Genomic DNA, 12,382 nt, shown 5'->3' with positions numbered 1-12,382 from the left:
CGCAGCTTGTGAAACCTGGGCACGCGATCTGTTCACGCCCCTCACATGGAGCCGTCTCACACGGCCCTCGCGTATCCATGTGGAACATGAGAAATGTTTTCTCGCCCTTATCAGAAAGTACCTTTCTATTTTTCTATATGCGTTAGTATAGATATTCATCTGTCATCTCCACCCATTTGGATTGTCCTCGGCCGACCACCTCGTTTTCAAAAATGGCGTTGGAAATGGCCAACTTTGCCAAAAGTACGACATGTCGGATTAAATGTGGCATAAACTATTACGTGCTCGGTCTTCAGAATATCTGATTTTGAAGCATGGAAGATCCAGAGTATGCTGATTTTTTTTTTTTTTTTTTTTTTGCCCTTCCAGCTTGTGCGAGAAGTGCCCTTACCAAGGCGCAAAGTTGTAAGAAAAAGCGCCAAATAGCACCTCTCATACGCTGGCCGGAAATGAAACATAAAGGAAGAACTTGATATTGGCAGAATGTTAAGGACACGATCTTTCATTCTATATCAGTAACGTCCACCAAGACGCAACACCCTGCTCAGCAGGTCACCTTTCTCGTTTTCGCGACTCTGACGAACTTTGACTTCGCCTAAATCGAGAGCAGTTTAACATAGGGCCGTAAGACTCTGGAAAATACCTTTATTTGCAGTAAGGATTGCATGATAATTTTTGGAAGCAAAACAGAGGGGGGTCGAGCACGACCTTTGAGTGATTTGGCCTGGAATTACAAAGTGCACACTTGTGACCTTCTTTGGCAGGATTCATGGATTGTTGCCCTAAGGAACAAATTCAAAAACGAGCGGCATAGGTGTACTCAAACAGAAGTGTCGTGGAAGCAAGGGAGCAGTTTGCTACGTCAAGGAAAAGAGTAGCAAACGTTGAGGAAACAGACTTTTCCGAGGAAACACTCCAAAGAAGAAAAGTGAAGAAAGTAGCTGTACGCTTTTACCTACAAAAATTAGTTTTTAACTTAGTGAGTGATTTTGTTTTGTACTTGTTATAGTTCTTCACAAGATTTCGATAACTAAGCTATGACAGTCACCCCAGTGCTTAGCAGATATTAGCTGTTCAATGAGTACTTTAAAGTACTGATCTCCATAAATTTGGCGAGCTGGTTGTTAAACTGCATAAAAAGCAGTTCTGAAAAAATACTGCAAGCGTATCCGCCCTCTTCGTCAGAGTGCCAACGTTGTATGATGGAGCCAGTCGTAACTTTGAAATGTATCTTGCGATAAGGTGCTAGAGCTTTAATGTACTAATTTCAAGTAACTAAGTTATTGTAACCAATTACTTTTACTGTAAATAACTACTGTAGCAGCAATCGGCCATTGCTAATGACAGTGACATTCAATAAACGTCTGTAGCACTGGGAGCATTGCTTGTTCCCAGTGCAGTTGTTCTGAAAGCTGCACGTCCCTGTCTAAACATGCCCCCACTGCAAATAGGCACTTTTCCAAACTAACAAGTGCAACAAGTTACACTTTACTTAGTTCACTTTTTACCCACAATTCATATTTCACACTCATATTTCTTGTAGTTGACGTGCCACGCAGTGCCCTCAAGCACCAATTGAAAACTATCGATTATTAACTTTGGAACTTACAGTAGTGGCCAGTGGCGTATCTAGAGCTACCTGCGCCCATGGCAACATGGTTAACATGATGTCCTTGGGGATGCGTTTTCGTGTGGTCCGCACTAGGTTTCACACTACAACCTCCCTAATGGCGGGTGCTTTAGATCATTTATGAATGTGCCAGGTTGAGTGCCCGACCTGGCACATTCACACCCAACCACAAAATGGCGCCCCTGTTCACCTGGCGCCCATGGCACCTGTCCACACCTGCCACACCCTAGATACGCCACTGGTAGTGGCATTTTTTATATATGTCTCCACAAGCTGTAGAGGGGAAAATGTTAAGTGAGAGTGTTTTGTGCAAATTCATACAAAACATCTACTTAAAATGTGAGTCACTGGCACTTCAGAACGTACAAAAATCAGGAGAATTGTATCACATATTTTACAACAATGACATTTGAGAAACTTTTCTTTTTGGACAGCTTTACGACCCTCCCCACACAATCGTGTGGGTGCACTTATTGCGCAGTTTGGGAATTCGGAATGAAGTGCAGGAGGCAAGACCCGGCCAACACGCACGTGCGGTATGTATCCAATATTCCGAACGGAAGAGTTTCGGCTGCTCCCGCTGGTGGTGTCGCGAGCGCACTTTAAAAATGGCGGCCCCCGGTTAAGAAGCGAGGCGTGCTACCAGGAAATGTAAGTGACATAATCTTACTGATAAAAGGTTAGCTCTTGTGCAAAACTTGGTTTAGTCTTGGCGGGGAATCATTACTGAACGTATTTGAGTGAACGGAGTGTAGTTCTTACGTGCAATAGCCGCCCACGAGCTTAGATGCCCCCTGCCAACACGTTTGTGCTGGCCGGGCCATTGTATGTGCACTCTCGTCGGAGTTGGCTGGTATTTTGAAAGTGATGTTCTAGGCTTCGAATTTAATTGTGGTGATTAGTCGTGTGTTAGAAAACAGAGTTAATACCTCCACGTTTAACTCATTTATCGTGCTTATTGTTTCACCTTGAAGAGGACTCCTGCCGTTGCAAAAAGTTCCGAACGTAGCGTGATACAAAGTTGCAATTCTTTTTCTCTTTAGGAAAATATGACCCGGAAAACGAAGAGGACATGAATAGGATACTTGAAATGTTGTACAATTCAGAAATGTCATGTGACAGCAGCGACGGCGACGATCCGAGCCGGCACCCTCGTCCAGTAGCCGAACGTCGCGCAGAGTCGGACTCGCCAGATGAAGAAAGCGAAAGTGGAGCCGAAGCCGCGAAAGATGCATCCATGGTATCGGATGCTGCGAGCGACAAGTCAGCACGACGACAGATCTGGAAGCGTCAGCCATTCCAGTCGAAGCAGCTGCCCAGGGCACCAGACGATCTTCACGCTCCAGAAGTTCGCACCCCATTGCAGTACTTTAGGGAGTACTTCAGTGATGAATTTTTCGAAAATGCGGCTAAAAAAACAAACATGTACAGCACAGCGAACACCGGTAAGCCAGAGGTGGAGAGTTTTCATTTTCCCAGGGGGGGCAAGTGCGCACCGCGAAGTAAGTACTCTGGCACGGAGGGAGGGGGGATATGTTTATTAAGAAAAAAATGAAAAGAAAGGAAGGTAAGCCAGATCATTGTCGTCTTGTTATTCCAACAAAAAAGTGAAAGGGGGAAGAAAAAGGCAAAGAAAAGAAGAAAAACAAAAAAAAGGAAAAAAGAAAAATGAAGAACCCAAAACTAAAGTTGAAGAATCACACACTCCGGCGGGATCCTATGATGTATGCAGAACTGGTATAGGAATAAGAGGAAGGAAGAACAGAAAAAACAAAAGAAAAAGAAAGAACAGAGAGAACGTAAACAGTGAACATGTGCACAACTGAAGGCATCACGCCTTTGAAAACTGAGTGCAAAAGGAACAAAATGCATTGAATCCTCGGTGTTTGACCGGAAATGCGCACAATATATGGTCAATGAAATGGAGCAGCGGGAGTTGAACCCGCTCCCAAAGGATATGCGTTCCGAAGATCCTACCGTTACACCTCACTGGCAGCTGCTGGTACCTTTTCGACTGCTTCATTTCATTGATCTGATTGCTTTGGGCGGAATTCAGGCTATGTGTTGTGTCATCCTCTGTGTTTCTTCGCCACACCTTCTACTGTGATAATGAGTATGGTGGGCGGATAAATATTTTACAAATTGCAAGATGCATTTTTGGGGTTGGTGCCTCTTCGCGCTTTTGACCCGGGCGCGCCGAGCCCCAAAGGCTGGTGTCAGTCTCTTAGCGGGACCTCCCGGGGGAGGCGGCGCCCCCCCCCCTAGTTCACGTTCCGGGGGGGAGGCAAGGGCCCCCGCGCCCCCCCGCAGTCGGCGCCTATGCGGTAAGCCACTAAAGGCAACACCACAAAAAGTGCGTCAACTTTTGGGGCTACATCTTGTGATAGGCTGTATCCCATTTCCCAGTATCCGGATGTACTGGCAAGAGTGCTTCAAGTTCACACTTGTGAGTAGTGTCATATGCCACGTGAAGAGTTCATCGCTCTTCGTATGAACCTCCATTTTGTTGACACTGAGGAACCTCCAGATTCAGCACAGAACAACAAACTCTGGAACGTGCAGCCGATAATAGATGCCGTCCGTAACAAATGCCTGAAGCTTGAAAGACCGGTTGGGGATTATTCAATCGATGAGCAGATGATCCCATTTACAGGGCGAGCTCCCTTGCGTCAATATGGACAATCAGCGGCTGAGAATGCCACCCCTTACAGGCCTGCCAAGTTACCTGGAGCTGACAAAAGACATGACTGTTTTGACCACTGGCCTACTGTGGACAGCATATCCTCAGCCCGCTTTTGCAGGTTGGAAGGCTGCAGGTCACGCACAAGAACAAAATGTGAGAAGTGCAATGTTTATCTGTGCTTGACTGGTGAAAGAAGCTGCTTTAAACACTTTCATGTACATTGCTAGGTGGCACAGTTAAGTGCCTCTGCTGCGGAGGATGAGCTCAGCATTACAGAACATGAACAGTGGCGCCTAAAAGAAGCAAAAAGGCCTGAGCCTGATGAGGTTCAGGTCATGAGTCGAATGGATGCCTCCTTCAGCCGAAGAGCCACGGCGCTGGCAGAACTCCCCTCCATAGCCACAGTGAAGGAGCGCTTCCCGTATCTCATGGATTCCGCAAGGGTAAGTGTTATTTAAAAAAGGCTTTAGAGACCGCAGAGGGTTGTTCAAGGTGAAAGCTTACAATCCAGGTAAAACAGTTACATACTTCTAGAAACTTCGCTGCAATCGGTTCTTGGTTTGGTGAAATGATGTGAAATCAGGTACATAAGGTGAAATGATGAAAGAGACCCATTGTGCAGATTTGTTTGTGGCTTTTAGTAAATATACCCTTCAAAGTGAATTGCGACGCATTATGACCGCCTCTGCCATAGGAAATAGGGTGGTATAGGACATTTATCATTTCTTGGAATGTGCGGCTTTTATTTTCCATCATTTACTGAGAAAACTGTCTAGGCTGAATATTTCCTTAAAAGATCTTTCGTGTCATCTTTTAAGCACCCAATGCACCATCGTGTGAAGTTCATATGTTCCGAGTGTCAGTATTAGAAGGCAGGATCTTTATTTGCGGGCCAGCATTTTTTATTTATATTTGTTTTAAATACTTGTGGGTCATGTTGTGAAGCAGCACAGAGCCTTCATGATGGTAGCATTGAATGGCAGTGATATATGGCGAATTGTGGTGCGTGAAGCAATGGGCCCCTTGCTTTGTTACATTTTCCTTTAAAGCTTTAGGCATAGCCGGGTAAGATTTTATTCGAATAAACCATGCTGACATCATGTTAATAAATTATGACAAAAATGCTTTATGGGTGTTCACAAAGCTGCTTCCGTTGCAATATTTCTTGATTGTTGTCTTGAAAATTGTTGGCACAAACAGCACTCTAAGCTCCATGATTTTGATGAGTTCCTTCCGACAATTTCTCCACATGCTGCAATCAGTTGCTACAATCCACTAAGTGCCCGCTGCAGCACTTAAGAGGATGGGCAACTATTGGGTCAACCCTAGAATTAGGAATTTGAGTTTGGGTGGGAGTAATGTGAGGTGTAAACCAAAAAGTAGGGCGCTCTTTATTGATAACTCGGCTTACAGCAGAGGCAAATACTGTATTGTTGCTCTTACATATGCAGTCCTCATATGTATACAGGGTTCGCACAGGGCCTTGAAAACCCCTGAATCCGAAAGTGCTAGTTTCAAGGCATTGTCAACCCTTGAGTTTTGACTGACCCTTGAAAACCCTTGAATTCTGTGAAAAAGTATTATTCGTTTGGCTTCTTTTCACGAGAACCTCTGTGAGATTCCATCATATCATTTGTATATACCGAAAATTTTGCGTTCTACACAACTGGTAGAACCTCACAAGGCGTAAACATCGTCTTCGCCCTTTGCACGAAACTTTTTGCGCGTCTCGTCTGGCCACACTGGGCGACAGAGCTCGCGCGTCCCGCGCGTTGTTTCATTTTCAACTTTGAGACGTCAGCTCCGAGACGCTTTGGTGCGTGTGAGTTGTTTAGTTGAAAAACGCACCAGGATGCCCGGGAAGTGTACCTTTCAAGCGTCGTGGCTACGCAGTGAGAAATATCAACAGTGGATCGCTTCAGACAAGACGCATCCAAGCCGTGCAAGATGCAAGTTGTGTGAAAAGACGATTGATTTGCGCACCATGGGGGAGTCGGCACTACGAAGTCATGCGAAAAGCGCAAGCACTGTGCAAATCTTCACGACAGTGTTCAGAACGCAGTGCTGCACTATGTTCCGCGTCAGGATAGTCAGCCGTCGACCAGCTCAAGCGCATCATCAGCCCGTGCGAGGGACATCAATACTGCCTGTAGGAGACATGAGATGGTGACAGATGCTGAAATTTTGTGGGTTTTGAAGGTCATCACGGCGCACTACTCCTATAATTCATCTTCGCAAATCGGTGACCTGTTCCAGCGCATGTTCCCAGACAGCGAAGTAGCAAAAGCATTCGCGTGTGGTGAAAAAAAAATGTGCGTATGTGACCTGCCACGGCCTGAGGCCATACTTTCTCTCTGATCTGCAGAAGGACGTTCAACAATGCGAATGCTACGTTATTCTGTTTGATGAATCACTCAATGAGGGACTGCAACAGAAGCAGATGGATGTGCATGTGAGGTACATGAATGATACCCACAAGGTTGTCACGCGTTACTTTACGTCGGTGTTCTTGGGTCATTCTACGGCTGAGGATATAAAGCAGAAGTTACTTGATGCACTAAAGCCGCTGTCACTTCAGAAAATAATACAGACCTCTATGGATGTAAACTGGAAGTTTTTTGAGAGCTTCAGGCACCATATGATAGATAACAAACTACCAAGTGCAGTGCTTGAACTTGGGCACCTGTGGCTTACACATTGTTCACAATGCCTACAAGGCTGGACTGGCAGCTTCCAAATGGGATGTGGATACGTTTTTGTCGAGCCTGGCTTCCCTGTTCCACGATGCCCCTGCACGACGCAAGGATTTCACAGCCATAACCAACAAGAGCACGTTCCCACTTAGGTACGTGCCGCATCGATGGCTCGAGAACATTCCTGTTATAGAACGATCACTTTTGATCTGGGGTGATGTCGTGGAGTACTTCGAAGCCACAAAGAAGCGGAAAGCTACTGTGCCCAAGTGCCGCAGTTATCAGAACCTGCTGGAATTTTCACGCGACCTTTTGCTGCCTGCGAAGTTGAACTTCGCTCTTAGCATGACCATGAATTTCCAGCTCTTCCTGACTGAGTACCAGACGGACAGACCGATGACGTTTTATTTAGCCAGAGACCTCGAAGCGATCCCGTGGAAGCTTTTGGCAAGGTTCGCAAGTGCTCTGCGCTATCAGATTCAGCCTCAGTCACAGCTCTGTTGGGCATTGATCAAGATGATCCTAATAACCACGTGTTATCAGAAAAACTCGACATTGGACATGGTGCTGAAAAAAGTGTCAAGGCGAGCAAGGCGAGCAGCAAAGATATATTTCAGTTCAGGATGCAGTGTAAGCAGTTTCTTGTGAAAGCCACACAGAAACTGGTGGAGAAAAGTCCCCTGCAGTTTGTTGTTGTCAGGGCTTTGTCCTCTGTAGATCCTCGACAAATATGCAGCAAGCCGGACAAGAGTGTTTCAAGACTAAAATCTGTACTGGATTGTCTCATTGCTACCAACCGAATGAGTGAGCACAAGCGAGAGGTTGTGCTCGGCCAGTACACTTGGTTCATCCAAAGTCAAATGCACAAGATACGCACATTTGAGAGAGCCAGTGACAACCTGGATGTCTGGTATGAAGACGTCATCGGGCATGATCGGGCATTTGCTGACCTGTGGAATGTCATTCGGCAGCTACTTGTATTGAGCCACGGACAGGCAACTGTTGAGTGAGGGTTCAGTGTCAACAGGCAAATCGCTGTAGAAAACCTAAAGGACCTCTCTTACGTTTCACAGAGGGTCATCTGCGACGCTGTTAGGTGCCATGGCGGAATTTTGAATATACCAATTACGAGAGGCCTGAGAGCTGCGGTCACAGGTGCTAGGCAGCGATACGGTGAGCATCTAGACAGCCTCAAAGCCGAGCAGGAGGAAAAGGCAGAAAATGACAGGAAGTGAGCCAACAAGACAGTACTTAATGAGATGAAAGCAAAACGGCGATAGCTCGAAATTGCAGTTGAGTCGTTGATGGAAGCTGCGGATAGCTATGCTGAGAAGGCAGAAGCAGCCGGCAATGTAACCCTGATCATTAAATCGAACAGCCTTCGAAAAACTGCCAAAAACAAGAAAGAAGAGCTCGCTCGAACAGATGAAGAAATACGGTGTATCGAGAGACTTTGCTGTAAGCATACTGAATTTCGGCAGGGAAAACAGTAACACCTACTGTTTTCCCTGCCGAAATTCAGTTCCCTGCCCAGTGTTCTTTCAGATTGTACGTATTACGGTTATATAAACAAATTTCTAACTAACGAAGAAATTTCTTTTGTAATTCTCCTGGTATGCTTACATCGATCCCATACATATAGCTGACGTCTAAATAGGGGCAAAGGAAGTTGAAATCTTGCCGTGTGCAGATCCGGCAGGTCCTTGAAAACCCTAGAAAATTTTTGAAATTTCTGTGTACCAACCCAGGTATGTTTTCTGTCATCTGTCAGTTTTGTAGGGAATACCAAAGACTTCAGGGTGAAGACCCTCTATGTGGTACATCATCTGTATTAAAGAAGACCAGGGAGCTTGCTGTGTCACGAAGAATAAAATGCAAAGAGGACCTCCTCCAGAAAATAGAGGAAGCACCACCCCTCTCATGCGGGGAAACACGTCGGAACCGTAAGTATACTTCCTACTGTTCAATTGTTATATCGTATGCTGAGTGTCTTGTTTTTACCAGCAATATATTAAGTCAACTAAAAATGGCAAGTTGCAGTAGCACAGGTTTACTTTACATAACAGTCGTTCTGCCTTGAAGCTGGTAGGAATAATGACACTTGTGCAATTAACCCTCTAACAAACAAAAATAGTCTTTCTATTATTTTTTTTTGGGGGGGGGATGGGGGAACACCAAGACAGTTGAATTGAAAGCAATCACTGTACAAGCATTTTTTATATCTTTGGTTCGTTTTCCGTGAAACACCGTGTATACTCTTATTCTCCTAATATTCAGTGCGTTGCGCAACGTGTTCAAATGAATGCTGTTTGCTAACGGGCTGAAACTACGGTGACATATCTACCATAATTGACTCAGTCATTTACTAAAAGAAGCAATATTGTTATTTCTGTTATATATATTTATTATATATTATATATATATATATTTCTGTTATATATATAAGCTTATTGCCTTGGTTATGCCATTGTAACTTGTGGAATTTTACTAAAAAGTGACATGTGGCACAGACATAAGCTGCTGCCTGTGGCTTAGTTTTCTTCGCATTATTGCGACCTTCAATCATTCCGACCTTCACCTTCGACCTCCAATCCTTCGTTCCGAGAAGGTGTGGGTGAAGAACACAAGAGGAGAGTCTCAGATGTGGTGGCCAGGACAAATCCTCTGTCGCACCGGTTCTGTAACGTGTGAAGTTCGTGTCTCCGGAACAATTAGGCACGTACATGCGGACCACCTCCGAGTCAGGTACAGTGTAGACGAGAATGGTGCATCGGAGCTGTTGGACAATGTGTCGCTTAGTGACACCGAATTTGTTTCTATGTCAGACGGAAGTACATCTTCAAGTGAAGAGGGTACAAATTCAAGTGATGAAGTTTACGTTGACGATCAGGGTGGTGGTCGCCACGCGAGTGATCAGTTGAGTGGCAGTGAAACTGATGAGGGTAATACAACGAGAGAGTGCTCATCTCGTGAGCGCCAGAAACCGCTCTGCTTACTTACGACCGTTTGGGTTGCCCACGTCGAAATTAAGTGGGGAGGAGTGTCGTATTTTGTACTGCAAGTTGTTCCTTCACCCACCACTTGGGGGTGTTTTGTTGAGTACAAAAGGCAAGAAACCTTGAAATAAAGTAGTTGGTGTTTTGGCTTCCCGCCTGTCTTGTTCTGCCTGCATGATAAGCAGTGGCGTAGCCACGGGGGGGCTAGGGGGGGCTCCAGCCCCCCCTACCTGCCACTGACCGACCCACACAAGTCGTGCAAATCCGAGAACATAATATAAGGGGGGGGGGGTACCAGTGTGACGACCGCGAAAGTTCTTGCAGTTCATGGCGTCTATCTAAGAAGCACTCCTGAATGGCTTTCAGAGTATGAGCTTTTCAAAATACTTCCAATCTCGTGACACGACCTCATTGGTCATGACAGCCTATACATGTAATCGTACTGTGAACGTCTAAATCAACTATTTTCGTTCCTTTTTTAATCATCAGTTTGCAGTGTGCACAAGTATGTGTGTGTTGTCGACACAGAATCAGCGGGGGGGGGGGAGTTTTCGTATCGAGCCCCCCCTACCTTGGAGGTCTGGCTACGCCACTGATGATAAGATACGACATACACAAAGACAGATCTAATGCCGAGAAAGATTGTGGAGCGGAATGTACATACGTAGGTGACCCTGTATTTAAAAGATAGGCGGAAGATGATAGCAAGACTTTTTCTAACATCTTTCCCCGACAGTCAGTCCTTGTACTATCCCAGAGTGGGTTGTACGCGTTAAAATCGCCTCAAAGAATGAAATGGTTTTGAAGTTGGCTGCATAGATCTTCTATGTCGTTTTGCGTGATGGATGCTGTTGGCGGCAGATAAACGGAGCAGACAGTGACTACTCTGTCCAAACACACCTGCACTGCTACAGCCTCCAACTGTGTATTGAGGTAACTGCCTTGGCTGGAACAGACGCTCGTGTGACGATTGCCACACCTCCAAATGAACGATTCGTGTCATTTCGATCTTTTCGGAATATGTTGTGTCTACGTAAAGGAGTTGGAGAGGTTGTATTCAAGTAAGTTTCTTGTAGACAAAAGCATGCTGCATTGTAGGTATCGAAAAGATCATTTACGTCATCTAGGTTTGAAAACAAACCGCGGCAATTCCATTGGAGGAAGTGGTTCATAATGGCGGCAATTCCAAGAAGAAAAAAAAAAAAACGAAGCTCAATACTTGGTTATGCCGACTGAGTAGCCCTTGTTTCATTTAGGAGGTTGGACCCTTCGCAAGGGTGTCTTCTGTGGTTCGCCTGTCTTTACTCCTCTTCCTATGCCCTTTTCTCGTTTTCCTTTTGCGTGCATTTCAGGGAGTGCAAGGAATAAGTTCATGGCATACTGCTGATTACTTCCTAATAATAAATGTGTCAATATTCCTCTAGCTTGACCATCATCTGTTCTTCGATTGTATATTTAGGGATTGATATCATTCAGCAGGTGGGCCTAGGAAACAGCGTGACGGTACTTCAGTCTACACTGACGTCTATAGTGTGTCTACACAACTTCAAGAAAAATATAAAGACTCACCATGCAAATTTGCACGGTCTCTCATGACAGTCCTGTTCACAGACGAAGAAATAGAGCACAGGTCCCTCTCTAGGAGGCGAGCAAATAGCCACAAGGACAGACAAGCGAAGCCTGCACTAGACAGCCGGCGAGTTAATGCTGAGTTTGGTATGTTAGACCTATTGTGTGTTACGTAGAGCACTGCGTCGCATATGGTTACGTCCCATAACTGATGTGCACTAACACATCCAAAAGGTTTGTCACAGTCCGATGCCGCCCTCCCCTCGCCCGGAATGCTGCCACTGACCCGATGTGATGATGGATGGTGATGGTGAGTGTTCACCATGCGCATCTAGGCTCCATCGCCTGCAGAGGAGCAATCTGCTTGGCAGCTTTGTTCCCTTTTCTCCAGTTGTCTCCAGCCATTATCCCCAACAGTGCAGTGACGCTTACGCAGTGACAACAGTGCGCTTCTGGCGATACCAAGGGGCGCCCGCAGCGCCCCCAAGTGTTGTACCCGACACAATGCCTAATCCTTCTGACATCAGAGAGAATCCGTCCATGGGGGCTGCATGAGAAAGAACACCTCCATATATGTTCGCAGGAGAAAATGGGTTGGTTAGTTGTCCAAGGTAAGGTAGATTGGTTCGTTGTCCATAACGTTGTGTCACTGGGTGTGTGTCCACCTCAGGTAGTGCTTTATAGTGAGCAACGTATGGTCAACTTTCAAACCACTGCCAGTAGTACTTTTTGCCTTAGGTAAAGTATGTCACTGTTATGGAGGAGTGGAACTTTGGATACCTCCACGCGAGGGAGCCGCAAATATGCCACG

The 12,382-nt window shown here is 45.7% G+C and overlaps 1 protein-coding gene across 1 annotated transcript; it reads left to right on the top strand.

Annotated features, from left to right (window-relative positions):
• Positions 1-212: 212 nt before the first annotated feature.
• LOC135389345 (uncharacterized) lies at positions 213-12,126 on the top strand. Its single transcript, XM_064619403.1, has 8 exons — positions 213-243; positions 2,674-3,075; positions 4,342-4,466; positions 4,541-4,756; positions 8,778-8,949; positions 11,482-11,505; positions 11,602-11,718; positions 11,963-12,126. Exons 1-8 carry the CDS (start codon positions 213-215, stop codon positions 12,124-12,126), a joined length of 1,251 nt encoding a protein of 416 aa, XP_064475473.1.
• The last annotated feature ends 256 nt before the right edge of the window (positions 12,127-12,382 follow it).

Source organism: Ornithodoros turicata, chromosome 3 (assembly GCF_037126465.1).
Source record: "Ornithodoros turicata isolate Travis chromosome 3, ASM3712646v1, whole genome shotgun sequence".
In the NCBI taxonomy this organism is placed as follows: Eukaryota; Metazoa; Arthropoda; class Arachnida; order Ixodida; family Argasidae; genus Ornithodoros; species Ornithodoros turicata.
This window is presented reverse-complemented; position numbering and strand designations above follow the sequence as displayed.